Source organism: Phyllopteryx taeniolatus, chromosome 3 (assembly GCF_024500385.1).
Source record: "Phyllopteryx taeniolatus isolate TA_2022b chromosome 3, UOR_Ptae_1.2, whole genome shotgun sequence".
NCBI classification, from domain to species: Eukaryota; Metazoa; Chordata; class Actinopteri; order Syngnathiformes; family Syngnathidae; genus Phyllopteryx; species Phyllopteryx taeniolatus.
Window position 1 is genome coordinate 25,199,311 of NC_084504.1, and position 15,998 is coordinate 25,215,308.

The following is a 15,998-nucleotide window of genomic DNA, read 5'->3' on the forward strand; positions in this document are numbered from 1 at the left end:
TTTCCCAACACTGATCCTCTATTATTTCACATCATAATATATATTGCAGATTTTAAAAATAAATAAAAATACCATGTAATTTTTTGCCAATATCGTGCAACCCAATCCTCTATATAGTCAAGTTTAACTGTCTTCTTGGTGCTCATTTAAAAACAATTACACATTATACTTTTTTTCAATAAAATTATACATTTTTAAATAAGTTACACTATTTTAAAATAATACACTATCAAATTAAAATAATCATTTTTCACAAATGACATTTAAAAAAAAGGAAATTCCACATCAAATTTTCAAATAAACATTTTAAATTAATGACACTATCCATTTTTAAATAAATTATACTATGAGCATAAAAAACAAAACCTTTTACAAATAAATTTACACAATTTATAAAATAGTCATGTTAAAAACAAACGATCAATAATATATATATATATATATTTAGAAAAAAATATTTCTGTATTGATTTTTAAAACAAATTTTATGAATTGATGCAGTGTAAAGATTCTAAGTCAAAAATATATTAACTGTTCATAAATTGTGTGTTTCAGCAAAAAATATATATCTGCAAGTAGCTATGCATGCAGTAATGTTTCACTGTTTTCACAATATTATGTGTATTACCATTATCAATAATTTGTTACTGAGCAAATTTACACGTTCAGCAGGTTCCAAAATGCAAATTACAAGCACACTGAAGGAGGAGCTGTGTTGCAGCTCATCACTAGGTGGCGCTGGAGATTTGGCACTGAAATTGGAGGCCCAGTCAAAGGTGTTCTGACACCACAAAGCAAATGAACACACGGCAACATAGAGTTGATTTTATTTCCTACCATCTCAAACACAACCTTCTCGCATATCCAGTCACTATTATGCAAATCACCCTGCTCCAAAATGGATATTTTCACTTGAGATCGACATTTATATCTTATTTCATGGCATCAACTGCAAACAACATCACACAAACTCTGTCACACACACACACACACGCACACAAGATCTAATTGATCCCTTTACGACAACACTGCAGTTTGACATGATTGACATGTAGCGGGGACACCATCTCCTTTTTTTTTCTTACAAAAATGTGTACATAAACAATATGGCACACACACACACGTACACACTGCAGTCATAGTGATGGAGAGACTATTTACAGGCTTTTTAAAGCCATAAAATATTGCACTTATTGGCCCATTTGCACGTCACGGCGAGCGCCGCAAGCATGCTTTTTTTTTTTTTAAATCTGTTAACATAGCATTAATATATATTTATATATACACTTATTTTATTTATACTGGGATATAAATCTACTTTCAAGGTCATGCATTTTCCTGCTGTTATTTCGTTGACGACACAACAAACAAACGAAGCTAAAGGGAGTGTTTTTTTTATTTAGTTTTTTTTTGTTTGTTTTTTTTACTTTTCTTTTGGCACAAATATTTCCATGATTGCAAGTGTTCCAACAGAACCAAAAAGGCCAAGGATATTCAAATAAGCTACAATTGGACACAGCTCACTGTTGCAGTGCCCTCGGCGCCCACTAGTAGGAGCTGTTGGCTCTATTAGCGTGCTGACTCCCAAAGGAAACTATGGCTGTCAATTCCCCTCCATCCAGACAAGTTAAATAGTACATTTACTTCCTGTGCTGTGTCACAGTTGTGAGATCAAAAACGCCAACGCACGTCTTGTCTTTTTAAGCTGAACGCGTGATTGGCTTTTTTGTTTTGTTTTCAGTGCCATGCGGAAGCTCGTGTAAAAGGGCCTCGCTGGAGGACGACGCGGAAACAAATAAAAACAGGACTGAGGCCGTGTTGGAGATGCTAAAAGGCCACTTTTTTTTTTTTTTTTTAAACACCTTAAAATCCCCTCAAAAGTTCATTCACAAACACACACACAAGCGCCTCAAGGAGCGCCCTATTTGGCAGCCTAAGATTTAAAGGGGACATATTATGGAGATTTCACTGAAACCACAGCTTGAAATACATTAACATCGTTATCAGCGTTAGCTTCTGATAACTAGCGCATACTCCAATGTTTGACTAAGTTGTTGACCAGTACACTGATTGACAAAGTCGAATTCCACGGCTTGGTGGTCAAGTGCTGCCTCCGTGAGTGCAAATGCAATCAAATGTTTAGTTTTGTTGTTTAAGCTGGTAACAGTGAGTAGCCATTGCGATGCCCTAGCTCCGCCCCTAGTCATCATGATAGTTTAAAAAAATACAAATAAAATCTGGATTCGGAATCTGCATGAGGCCGATGAAGTGCTGCCTTCACAGGTGAAAATTCAGTCGAAATTTTGCTAGCCGCTTTTTAAAATTTATTTTATTGAGTAGTCCATAAAGGGGTCTGAAATTTCACTAAATATAGCAACAAACTTGATAAATTGGCAACACTGAGTAGCAGCGCACTTCATCACAACACCCTAGTTTCAACCCCCGGTCATCATGGTAACGAAAGCCATACTCCACATTTGCATAAGAGAGACTCGCCAGCCCCCCAAAGAGAGACTCGCCTCCCCCACCCCCCCAAAATACAGCACACTTCATATTCAGTAAGATGAAGTGTGCTGTATTTCTTTGTCCTTTGTGTATTTTGACAGAAGAATGTCAGAGAGTAATTTATTAAGAGAGGCAGGAACTGTTTAAGATTGTGAAAGCATTTGCATAATATGTCTCCTTTAAATAAAAGTTACACAACATAATCACTAAGGTTTTAGGTTTAGTTTGGATGCTTTACAATGAAGTGGACTACAAACATGGAGGTTAGCGACGGTGTCGCTAAGTGCACATCCTGTAACTTCTTATTTGCTCGTGTTAGAAGGTGACGAAGGTTAGGCGCTAGTACGACAGCATTTTAGTAACTACCACTAAACGGTCCAGATGGCGAGGGGAGATGCGTTTGGGGGCAGTGGGACGACATAAACACGTTGCAGGAAGTAGAACTAACAGTTGCAGGCGGGATGCTGGAGGGGCGGAGCACTGTCCGTCAGTTTGGCAGTGGGCGCTCCTGCGGTGACGGCCGGGTCGCCGTCCAAGCTGTCGGACATCTTGTCGCAAATGAGGTCCACGAGGCGCTCGAAGGTCTGCTTGACGTTGATGTTGTCCTTGGCGCTGGTCTCGAAGAACTCAAAGCCTTTGTTGGAGCATTTCACGAGAAATTGGTACATTAGCATTTAGCGTTAGCGTTTCCTTGACACACACTTTTGCAACCAACAAATACAGGTCGATACTGCATAGTTGATACCTGTATAGTTTTAGTATTTAGCATTAGCATTTCCTTGTCACACACTTTTGCAACCAACAAATACAGGTCGATACTGTATAGTTGATACCTGTGTAGTTTTAGCATTTAGCATCAGCATTTCTTACGCACACGTTCTTTAATATCGCCTCTAACCAATAAATATATACAGCTAGAATAGTCCCTATAATGTTTTAGTGCTCTATCGCAACGTTAGCATTCAGCATTAGCATTTCCTAATGTGCTTTTGTTTTATTAGCATTTTGCATCAGCATTTTCTGACTCACACTTTTTGACATATGTGCTGTTACCCAAAAAATAAATACATATAGATAAATATAGTTTTCTCTATATAGTATGTAGTCCTTATACTCTTTTAGTGCTTTAGCATTAGCATTTCCTGACAAAACATTTTCTGCAATTTTTACTGTAACCAGCAAATATCAATAACGTTGATATATAGTGTCTATACCGGTATTGCTTTAGTGTTGTAACATTGCATTAGCATTTTCTTACACGCACACATACAGTGCTGTAACCAATAAATACGGATTAACATAGTATACTCTTTCTACTGTTTTAGTGCTTTAGTGTTTCATTGGCATTTAGTATTAGCATTTGCTGCAGGCACACTTCCTGCAATATCTGCTGCGAGAAATACACACAAAAATAGTTTCTATAGTCTTCATACTGTTTTATTGTTTGTGTTACATTATCATTTAGCATTACCTTATACACACATTCTGTGATAGCTGCTCTCACCAGTAAATACAGATCAATATATACTTTCTATAGTCTTGAGTTTTTTAAAGTTACCTAAATACTTAGCATTTCTTTACACACTTTCTGTGATATCTGCTGTGACCAACAAATACTGATATAATTATATAGTCTTTATACCGTTTTATTGTTTCAGGTTTACATTAGCGTTTGTTTTATTTGCATTTCCTCATGCAGACTTTCTGTGATATTCGCTGTAACCAATACATACAAATGAATATAGTATATTATTCATACTCTTTTAGTGCTTTATTGTTAAAGTACCATTTTGCATTAGCTTACTCACACACTTTCTGTGCTATCCGCCGTAGATACATATTTTATGTAGTCTTTACACTGTTTTTATATTACATTAGCATTTCCTCACATACGTTTTCTGCATCTGTTTTAACCAATAAATTCAGATAAATCTAGCTGATAGTACAACTCACACCTATTTTGTAGTTTAGTTCACAGTGCACCCCCCAAATAAGGTTTTTCTCACACTTACCCAGCTGTTCCGCCAACAGCCTGCCGCTATCCACCGACACCACTCGTTCCTCTCCCATATCACATTTATTACCAGCCAGCACCACTTGTGCATTATCCCACGAGTATGTTTTTATCTGGGTAGACCTGAGCATAACAACACAAGAACACGCTTCGGTCAAACCACAAAGACAAGTTGTATTTGGGTCACCAGATTGCGCAGAATCTTTTCAGCACTAACAGAGAATGGACAGGATGTAAAGTTGCTCCGCCCATTTGGACGGGTCATAAGTCGAGATTGCATCATCGTTTGTTGGTCAGTTTCTTGTGTGAATCACTGCTGGTAGGGAAAGGAAAGTGGGTCAAGTGCTGTTCTGGGCTGAAGTCGTGCACTCGTTTGTAGGTTCATTGTTTTTCTTGTCGTTATCACGACTTCTGCAAACATTGAGGCTAATTTGCATTTCATATTGTCTTTGCGGACATGCTACAAGTCGAGATGTTTACAGTGGAGAAGGATGCTAGTCAATAAGGTGGGTTAGATAATCGGGGCGAATTTGAGCATTTTGCCTCCCTTCAGATCAAAGTCAGCAAAGGTTCGATTATCGATAGAGCTCTAAGATTATCCTGAGCGATTATCCTGTGGTGTGGGCTGTGTTGCGCATTTTTGTTCCCCCCCTAATCTGAATTTTTTTTCATAAAGTGTCTCCCAACTCATTCAACACAGTAAAAATGACGAGAGGAAGACGTTACAACTGGAATTTAGTTACTAGATAAGCAACTGTCACGATTGTCTGTGACGATGTGTGTGTTGGTCATCTTGAGTTCAGCACACACTTGCCGATATTTCCCTCAGCACGTGTGGGGTTGCTCACATTTTTGAATGCTAATTTTATTCTCAACTCTAAAACCTTGACACAATGGAACATCAATTCCAGGGTCAAACGATCACCATCATAAAATCATGTTTAGTTTTCTTTTTTTTTTTTTTTTTGCCAGTTTCCAAACTTCCATACGAGTGTAAGGGAAAGTCAACGACTGCCTAATAAAACTAAAATAAAGTAAAACTACTTACCCTATAATGACGTGGGACAGATACATAATGGAGAGGGAACTGTGAAACTGTCACCACGTGGTGTTCTATAGGTATTGCTATAAATTACTGTAGTATAATATGTGTTTATATGTCAGCATCTACTTCGTAAAATGAATTTGTGTATGTAATTGATATTTACTTACTTATATTTCTTGGTTTACTTCACTAAGGAAGCATTTTTTTCCCCCTGAAAACTTTAGATGAACTCCAAAATTGTACCGCTTTCGGAGGCTTTGACATCAGCGGTTCCACTGTACTTGATCGTTAAAAGGCCCCGCAGCCAAACAATGCGTCAGGTGGGTGTGTGTGTGTGTGCTTGCGCACAACAGTCCCTGTGACTCAGTCAGGCGCATTGAGAGAAAGAGCTTAAGGAGCAAATATCTCCTGTGGTGCTGCAGCCCGACTGAAAAGTAGGCCAGCGAACACGCTGCGGCCTCCGACAAACCGGAGAGCGACAGAGGCGGCGAGGCGGCCCGACGTGCTGTGTATGTGTTCGTAGAGCTGTGTAAGATGTGACTCACTTAGAAAAAGCATCTGTGTGCATGAAATGGAGCGTCGGCACTAGACTAAGAATATGTGCATGTCACAGACAGGATGTGAAGACGTCACACGGTTAAATTCAGGAGCAGCTGAGGAAAGAACGGTTGCCATGGTGATCCTTTTTCCTTTTTTTGGTTCTTTTTTTTTTTGCTTGATGTCGCACAGTGCAATGGAAGATGGGAGGAGAGGGTGCAGACTGTATTACTATATGAAATCCAATGTAACGTACTAAAAGAAGGGAATGTAATACATAGGAAATCACAAAAGAATGCGGCAGTTCAGTCATGTTTGCGTATTTTATGTTTAGTTTTGGGCTCACGTTTGGTTGAAAACCATCTCAAGAGGTCGAGTAAAGAAGTACTGGTCGCCAGCCAGTCGTAGGACACATAGAGACATCTTATTCTTATTATCTTATTATTTTATTTTATTTATATTTAATGAATTAGTTATTTTTATGAATTATCATTACAAGTTATCAAATCTTAGAACTCAGAAGCAGATGTGCTAACCACTACTCTACCGTGCTGCCTTTTCCCCATCCCATTAAAAAAATTAAAATAAAAAACATCTAAAATATACAATGAATTGATTTACTGATTTTTAGTTTTCCCCAGTTTATCGAGGAAATTGTTTTTCAAAATGAGCATCCTGACTATCCAACTGTACATAAGTAAGCCAATCAGGCAATGAGTTTTTGTTCTTTTTTTTTGTCAACATTGCTTCAGGTCTTCAGCTTCTGCAGGTTGTGTACTTCGACTGTGCGGATTATTCCAGTTAATTCACATGCTGCAGATTCTGCGGCGCTCAGCACGTTTAGTGTCACGTGCCGCCATTGAAGTGACGAGCACGGCGTAGACGTCGTCGGCCTTAATAGTGATTGAAGTGTGTTAGCTTCGACTGATGCAATTCACTATAATTGCTCATCTGGTTCTGCTGACGTTGGCCGCGTTTCCTTGGACTGCACAGGACTGAATAAGCAGCCTTTTCTTTAATGAGGTATCTTGTCCATTGCGTGTTTGCATGTGCAATACAAAAGTTCCTCGGAAATCATGTGTATAAATTACAGAACATAGAATAATCCTATAGGCCAGTGGAACCCCTAATGTTTAACACTTCAGCTTCAGCCTCGTTTTCGATGTTATGCTGTTTGAAACTGAAAACAAGTAACCACACGTATGGTCACGCCATAGTTGTTCTACTTTCAATATACTGTAAGTCCTTTGCTGTTAGCTCGGAATTGAAATAATGCCAGGTGCTTTATTTATTTATGAGTCAGCTGTTAACATTGGGGTGAGAGAGTACCAGGGCACGACGTGCTTCATTTCATTGGAATGTACATTGTATTTTCTACATGAATATGACAAATAAACTAAAGTTGCTGAAGTGAGCTTCACATCTCCAAACTCCTTTTTAAGCAGAGATCAGATATATTCAACTATTAAGAACAGTACAATACATGTGCAGTTAATCTTTAAAACTGTTCATTTTTTCCCAAGTATTTCTTAAGATGTTAGTGTAAAAAGTTTGAGAATCACTAGTCTCAAAGTGTTTTTTTGTTTGGTTTTAATAGGCAGCACAGTGACCCAGCGATATAGTATATACTGTAAATCTTTATCCCATGGTTTCTAATCTTAGTTCTGGGGTTCCTGTGTGGAGTTGGCATGTTCCCCCCGCACTTGCGTGGGTTTTTCTCTGGGTACTCTGGCTGCCTCCCACATCCCAAAACATGCAACTTAGGTTAATTCAAGACTACACTTCCACAAGTGTGAATGTGTGTGTAAATGGTTATTTGCCTTGCAATTGACTAGCGGCCAATCCAGGGTGTAGCCCGCTTCTCGCCCAAAGTCAGCTCATTCTCAAACCAGATGAGGACAAGTGCAATCGAGAATGGATGCAGGGATGTTTTTATTAGCCATTTGTCTTGATCGTATGTTTTAGGTCCATTAAGGTGTCTTTGTGATTGAATATGGTTAGTTCTCGCTCCCCAATGTGCCCTTATCTGAGTTTAAGACATTATTAATGTTTACGAGGAAGTGTCACATGCCCAGCGCAGAATGACCACCCAGAAACCTGGTTTCTAAAGATGGTTGAATATGGCCCAATTTAGACACTGACACAACACTACTTGAGAGCTCTCCAAGTCTATTGCGCCTACTTACACATCAAGCCCGCTTAAGTACTGTGGCTATTTCGGTCTTAAATTTTCCAACAAGATGATAGCCCGAAAATGAAAGACGAGATAACAGTGACTTACCAGTCCTGCACGGCGCCGAAGGATTCCTCGTTGGTGATGTCATACATGAGGATGAAGCCCATGGCGCCGCGGTAGTAGGCCGTGGTGATGGTCCTGTAACGTTCCTGGCCTGCTGTGTCCTACACACACACACACACGCACGCACGCTCTGTTCACTGTCATGTGCATACACGACTGTCGACACCGTGACAATCTGATTACAAGAGAGCATCAACCACATAGGATGCAAACAAACTGCTAACAAAATGAGAAAGGAAACTAGTAAAAACGACTTGTTGTGTAGCTGGTAGAAAATCTGCTGAGAGGAAAATCAGAACACAAAATGTGCAAAATCACCATGGAAACGAATGCCCGCCATTGCACCTTTTTGTGCGGAAATCTCAATGAAAATGCTAATGATGACGCTTTGATGTTCTTGATTGTATTAGAGGAGGACTTGTAGGCTAGTGCTATTTGTTTACTCCTCAACCTGTTTGCCACGAGTTACATAACGACAACACGAGGCCTGCCGTTTGCGCTGGGCAGTTTGTTCCGCCCACAGCAAAGTGTGTATTGCGGGGCGCGTCTGTCTGTGAATCATGATGGAGGACATTTTTTTGGCTGCTCCACTTGGCGCCGCTTAAACACGCTTTGCTCTCCGTCGGCGTGCGCATAGCTATGACCACGGTGCGCTCGCTGTAGCTGGAGGCCTACTCTGACCTTCACTCTGCAGAGATTGTGCTTGCCGACACACGCGCGCACACACACAGCGGCGACCTTTTAACCGCTTACAATGACACGCACAAAAACACACACACACTCAGGCTGTTTAACAAGCGTCATAGACAATTGTTTCTGTTGCTAGATTATACAAGATGGTACCACTGGTTTGCCCTGAGCTTCATTCGAGAATAGCTGAGTGCACTTCTCCAGTGATTTTTTTTTCTCTCATTTAAAAAATGAGCATGTCTGGAATAAAAAAAAAAACAAAACAAAAAAACGGCAACAACTGCTGAGTCGTGCAAATCGGAGCTCAATGAAAAGCTGGGCTTGACGCTCACAGGAAATCAATGCAAACAGCTGACACCATCAAGTGGAGAACGAGTGGGCGGAGTTATTTATTTTTAAGGGTAATGTTGTAAGATGAGTTTGCAATGATATTAAACGGTTATGGGCTCATTCGAGGACTTTAATTGTCATACCAACACACATTTACACATGGTATGGCACCAAATTTGATACTCAAGGTCCCACATTAGCCCAATAAATCTCAATTTGTGTGAAATTTAACTACAACAAGACATAAGATCAAATAAGAAAGAAGAAGAGAAAAAAACCAAGATGTGCAAATGTAGCAAGTGCCAGAGGCTGGAGTTGCACATAGTTTGGAGTACGGTATATATATGGTTGAAACTATTAATATAGAAAATTACAGGGTTGTAGCCATCATTTCAAAAGTAGGTGGGGCAAACTGTTCAGGAATAAGCCAAATGTTATGAGCAAATGATCATCCTCTACCATTCAACTACTCCTCTCCATAGTGGCCAAAAATCTACAATAGATTAGACAAGACAAGGATGTATACAGTGCCAGTCACAATTTGAAATATGAAAATCCTCGGAAGCCCACCAAAACCTCAATAGCCTAGACGAGGGTCAATGATTCCCAAATACATGTTCGTTTTTTTTTTTTTTTTATCACCACAATAAGCATATGTGAACATGGGGAAATAAAAAGGCAAATAATAAGCAGTCCAACGCGCTCATTCTGAACATAAATGTGAACATGGTTTCAGCCAATAATTTAAATGTTGAAATATAGTATGAAAAACAAAAAATGATCAGTAAAGTACACAAGTACGTTTACAAGCGTAAATGTGGTTTCAGCAAATAATTAAAATATTGAAATATACAGTACAGTGTTCCCTCGTTTTTCACAGTTAATGGGGACCAGAACCACAGATGCATAACTTCTGCCCTCTTTGATCAAATGTAAAAGTTTCACTTTTTCACAGGGGCATTGTAAGGGCTTGCTTAACTAATCAAAAAAATGATCGCTTAAACAAAAAACGTTCTTGCGAACACAACAGCGTGGACGAGACTGGCGAGACACAACGAGGGAAGATGCTGGGTGAGGCTGCGATGATGCGCAGCCAATCAGCTCACGGGAAAAATCCACTCGTGCTCTCATTGGTCGATGTCACGCCTTGTATGAGTGCCCGTACAGTACAGGCATGTACAAAACCTCTGAGTCAACTCATGTCTTTGTTTGGCATGCGGGGAAACCTTCTCTCGCGCGCATCAACATGAAACAACGCGTCTTTCCGCAATATGGCTGCCGATATGGCTGTATTTATGAATATTTGGGAAAAACCCGCGAAGAACTGAAGCCGCAAAACGTGAAGCGCAAAGTGGCGAGGGAACACTGTAGTATAAAAAACAAAATATGATCATTAAAGTACACAAGTGCTCTTTCTATTGTAGTATGAAAGTTTGAAAAATACAGTATGCGCAAAGCAGTGAACACAAATTCTGAGCAGAAACTAATCATGATTACGTCTCTGCATTAAAATACTATATATAGCAAGCAAGCTAAGATACTGTAATGTATTATGTAACGATACTGTACTAATTCACACTATTGTTTTCCAACAAGCAAAAAAAACAACGATAGCATCCTGATAGATTACTTACTTCATGCCACAAAGTGTATTTATTATACTGTAGTGCTCATAACTTTTGACTTTTGGGAGGTAATAATGACAGTAATTACCAAATATTGATCATCCCCTAACATTTATGCTGCCTTAATTTGTCATAAATTGGACACATTATCAACGTGTATCAGTTTAACTCGACTTACATTTGCTTTTTTGCAGGCTGCTTATTTTTTTAACTCTGCCGGTGTTACAAAGGAATTGAATTGTTTTAATGCTTATAAAAGTGGAGGGAGGGCATATTCGGAAAGTGGGGAGTGTGCCCCCTTCATTTACACTCATAAGCAATCCTAAACATTTTTGGGGGGCGTCAGTCACCTTCAGTTTTTCACTATTCCCAGCCGGGCTCGGTCCCTATCAGAATCAGAATCATCTTTATTTGCCAAATATGTCAAAAACACACATGGAATTTGTTTCCTATGACTTGTGCTGAATCATAGATCCAATGAGTCGCTATCATCTGGCAACCATTATGTTCACGAGACGCTTACTGCAAGTAAAGACATCTCAGTCTGAGTCCAATTAGAAGACGACTGGTCAGTTCCTTGAAAGCAAAGAGGACACTTAATAGCAATGAAACAGCACACATCCCGACTAGACGGTCACTACGCTGTTGAAAGCTATTTTAACGTCAGGGGTTGGCTAATTGCTGCAAAATAATCTAACGAGAACAAGAGGATACAATCTCGACAGGAATGTTAACCTTTGGTGTGAAAGTGAAAAGAGGGAAGAGAAAGAAGGTGACGGAGAAAGAATGGCACAATGTGCTTCTGCAACTCTTAATTAAAAAGCTTCAGATCATCTTCACTCCCAGACACACACACGCGCACACACACACACACGGGTAGGTGTCAGTGTGTGTTCTTCCCCTCCCGCTGGGCACCAAGCTAACACTTACTGGTCTCCTCTCAGAAATGTTCAGACTTCCATCTGCCTCCCCATTTCCAATGAATGGCAAAGCACAAAGACTAAATGCTTGATACCGGGAGATTACTTTTTAAATCAACAACAGAGCGGATGTGCCACACCCTGCTGGATGTTTTTACAGGATTTTCTTCCCATTTTATCCTGTTTCGAGTCACTGGGAAAGCATAGCCAGTCTCAACTGACTACGGATCTTTTTAAAAATGGGGAACAATGTCCATGCATATCAAGCCTGATACACCATGACTGTAGCATGACCCTAAAGTGCGGTTCACACGTATGTATCATGTGTGCTACTTTGATTCTTCCACTTAATCCATTTACAGATCATCAAAAATGTCATCTCTCAAATCGGAAGTCATGCGGGATCAAACCTGACGCGGCCCACACACGAGAATTCTTTTTAATTAACTTGGGGAGGACGTGCAATAATTGATCCTCGTATTGCAAGCCGAATGAATGAAATCCTTTCCTGTTCACGTAGCTGAATTTTTTTGGTTGATTAAAATCAATGGGTGCAATCCCGACCATGATAAGGCACGACTGGGGGATTTCGTACCCATATCTGCAGCTTGATCCTCTTGTCGTTTTTGTACACCGTCTTCACTTTGAAGTCAATGCCCACTGTGCTGACGAAGGCCGAGGTGAAGGCGTCGTCGGCGTAGCGGAACAGGAAGGACGTCTTTCCCACGCTGCTGTTGCCGATGATCAACAGCTTGAACATGTAGTCGAAGTTTTGGTCACCGCCCTCGCCCTTGCCTTTCGCATCCTGAGTGGCAGCCATCTGCAATGACAGTGAAAAGACTATGAGATGGTAGCTATTTAAGGAGGTACTCGGCATGAAACATCATGAGAAGGCTAGAAAGGGACTACATTTTTAGGCGTGATATGACTTTACTCTTCAGTCTTACGCCTTCTACCAGGGAATGGCCTGGTAGCATACAGATGGACAAACACAAATCATTTTTGCAAGCAGTTCAACCTTGGCGCATGTCTGAGTGTCATTCGAGTTAAACATAATACTTTTGTCTTAGGCCCGCTGCCTGCAACTAGCTTTCATGACAGCCGACGGTCCGGCCACTAGTTTTGTTGCAATACGAAATTTGAATTGCAATCAAAAATGCAACGTTGTATCACAAGAACCTTTCATAACAAAAATTTTCGGGAACAAAGCGAGATCCAGCCAGCTGCCACCAAGCTGTATCAATACAGTAAATACAATATATATTTTATCTAGAAGTATTTTAACTTCACTATATCTGGAATTTCATATGTACCGATGGCTAAAAAGCAAAGCATGAAGAGTCTCTGTCACCGGAATACACCATTGCAGTCTATGAAGGGGGAAATTAATGCAAATAGCCTTTTTAAATTAAACCAAAAAAATTCTTGCCCCTTTCCGGGCTACAGCTGCTACGGCAATCCGCTTCTTCCTTGACAATCACACCATGTTGTTTGTGGTTCAATAAAAGTAAAATAAAAAATACAGTACAGTACATGCAGCCAGATCATGGTAGGTTGATCGAAGACTCAAAATTGCCCACAGGTGTGAATGTGTGCGCGAATGGTTGTTTGTTTCGATGTGCCCTACGATTGGCTAGCGACCAGTTCATGGTGTACCCTGCCTTTCACCCAAAGATGGCTGAGATAGGCTCCAGCACGCCCGCGACCCTAGTGAGGACATAGTGGTACGGTAAACGGATGGATACTTTTTTTTAGCTAGTAGCGAAAAACGTTTTAGATCTACTAAATTCTCCTATATTTATTTTTCCTGCGCACATCGCGCTTTTGTGGATTCACTTGTTAAACTCACTGATGTTTTCGACAAGAACATAAACATATTCCAGTAAGACTATGACTTACTTTTCTTTATATTCTAGCTTCATTTTTCTAACATGGTGCATTGTTCATTTCAATATTATTGCTTTATTTTCATAACATTCCAACTTTTTTTTTTCTCCCAACATTACTCTGTTACTCTATATTATGCTCTATTACTCCGACTTCTTGCTTTGCAGAATTTCTTGAGCACAATGATCCATCACCCCAAAAATAGTATCATATGCAGTATCACCTGGGGCACTTCCTCCCCTGCCCCTAACGCAGTGTCACCAACTAAATGTTTGACCTACTGCAACTATTATAACCATCTGTCGCTACGTCTAACCTCCTCGGTTCTATGTAAGCAGCAGCCGTCCACCTGAGAGGACACACACACAAGCACAGTCATCTTTGCTCCAAGGTTAACCGTGCAGTCAAAATGCACCATGTTCATTACTGTCAAACAGCAGCCTTGCTATCATTTTAGAATTGAAAAATAGAGCATCCATTTAACCTGCTTCTATTTAAAAAAAAAAAAAACACACACACACACACACAAATATACTTGCAAGGGCACACCATAGAGGAGCTGTCATTTACACACACCTCGTGTTATAATGTATGATTAATGTTTTTAAAAAAAAATGTGGTGGGAATGAAGGAGATGGAGGCTAGAGGGTTGGGGGGGGGGGGGGGGGGGGGGGGGGGGGGGGGGGCTGTACAGGCTGATGCTAGCAATCTGTCCCCGAGGTCATTTTATGACGAATGATGAACCATTCACAGATGAGGCTACTTGACATGCTGACAAACATACCTGTCTCCAAGGCCCTGGACTGGAGTTCAGTCTGTGTACAAATTGTCCTTCTTTGTTTTAGGAAATGTTTGTTTATGTTTTTTTTTCGTCTTCTTCTTCTTCCGCCTCCCCTCCGCGTCGCTCGTTGGCTGTGCTGAAGCGATTTCAGCACCAGGGAGCTGTCCCGCCACCTCCCCCCTTCTCTCTTTCCTCGCCCACCCCTCCCTCCGTCCCGCTTCTGACGTCATCTACCGCTAAGCTTGACGGGAGTTGTATTTTTCTGGCGACTCCGACGAGGAACTGCGGCCACAGCCAAAAAGCAGAGCGTTGACTACTATTCCCAGCATGCAACGCGGTACGTTCGTAAACAGCTGTGTGATTTATGATGGCGACGCGGTGAAAAGAAATGATAAATTAGCTTTTTACCGCTCGCGTGTCATAAATATCGCCTCCCGACTTCACGGTGGTGTTTTATAGCGTGTGTCTTCCTTACCTTGCCGTACAAGTCCATTGTGTCGTCGTTTGGATAACGAAAGCTGTACAAAAACGGAATAATACGTGATTGCATAAGCTAAAAACTACTATTATGGTGGCTTCGGCTGTCAAGTATTTGTGGGGGCCGTCCTTATGGAGCTTGAGGCCGTCTGTGATAGGACGACTGGCTCAGAAATACATGAAGACTGCTTTCCAAAGTTCTAGCTAGTTGGTGGACGGCCACCATGTTCCAATTAGGCTGCAAAGTCTGCAAGGATTTGGCTGAGTGATGTTTTGAGCCGGAATAATGGGGAGTGAAACAGTTGGTCCCTTTAGTGACATATCAGAACAGGCTACATTTGTTAAAAAAGACTTTTGGAAGGTACAGTCATAAATGTATAATAAATTACTTGTCCTGTTCTGCTGCTTTGTCAAGCAGAATAGGGAATCTACAATATATCCCTTTTATGCCACAACAGTGGAGCTTTTTTTTACTACCGCTGTCGTTCTTTGTATTATGAGGGATATTTATTGAACATTTCAGTCGGATAGAATGAGATTTTGCCTCCTACATTTTGAGGGACCAAAAGTAATGGGACAAAAAAAACTCTGGTTGGTAACGCAGTGTGCTTCGGGTCATTGTCCATCTGTGCTGTGAAGCGCTGTCCAATGAATTCTGTAGCATATGGCTGAATATGAGCTGATAATATTGCCCGAAACACTTCAGTATTTACTGTATCCTGCTGATTTTGTCAGCAGTCATATCATCAATAAATACAAGCGAATCAGTTCCATTAGCAGCCATACACGCCCATGCCATGACACTAACACCACCACCACCACCAGGGTTCCCTAATGTGGCTGTATCAGGTTTTGGATCATGAGCAGTTCATTTCCTTCTCCATATTTT

The 15,998-nt window shown here is 40.6% G+C and overlaps 1 protein-coding gene across 2 annotated transcripts; it reads right to left on the reverse strand.

The window, feature by feature from the left end:
- Positions 1-810: 810 nt before the first annotated feature.
- Positions 811-15,259, reverse strand: rab3c (RAB3C, member RAS oncogene family). Of its 2 annotated transcripts, none has more exons than XM_061767861.1 (5): positions 15,108-15,259; positions 12,560-12,784; positions 8,382-8,500; positions 4,517-4,641; positions 811-3,138 (listed from the first exon to the last, which is right to left on the reverse strand). In XM_061767861.1, the coding sequence occupies exons 1-5, from the start codon at positions 15,180-15,182 to the stop codon at positions 2,948-2,950; spliced, it is 735 nt and encodes a 244-aa protein (XP_061623845.1). In that variant the 5' UTR covers positions 15,183-15,259; the 3' UTR covers positions 811-2,947. The 2 variants fall into 2 exon arrangements, with proteins under 2 accessions (XP_061623845.1, XP_061623847.1); XM_061767863.1 differs by lacking the exon at positions 15,108-15,259 and adding an exon at positions 14,636-14,839.
- Between the last annotated feature and the right edge of the window lie 739 nt (positions 15,260-15,998).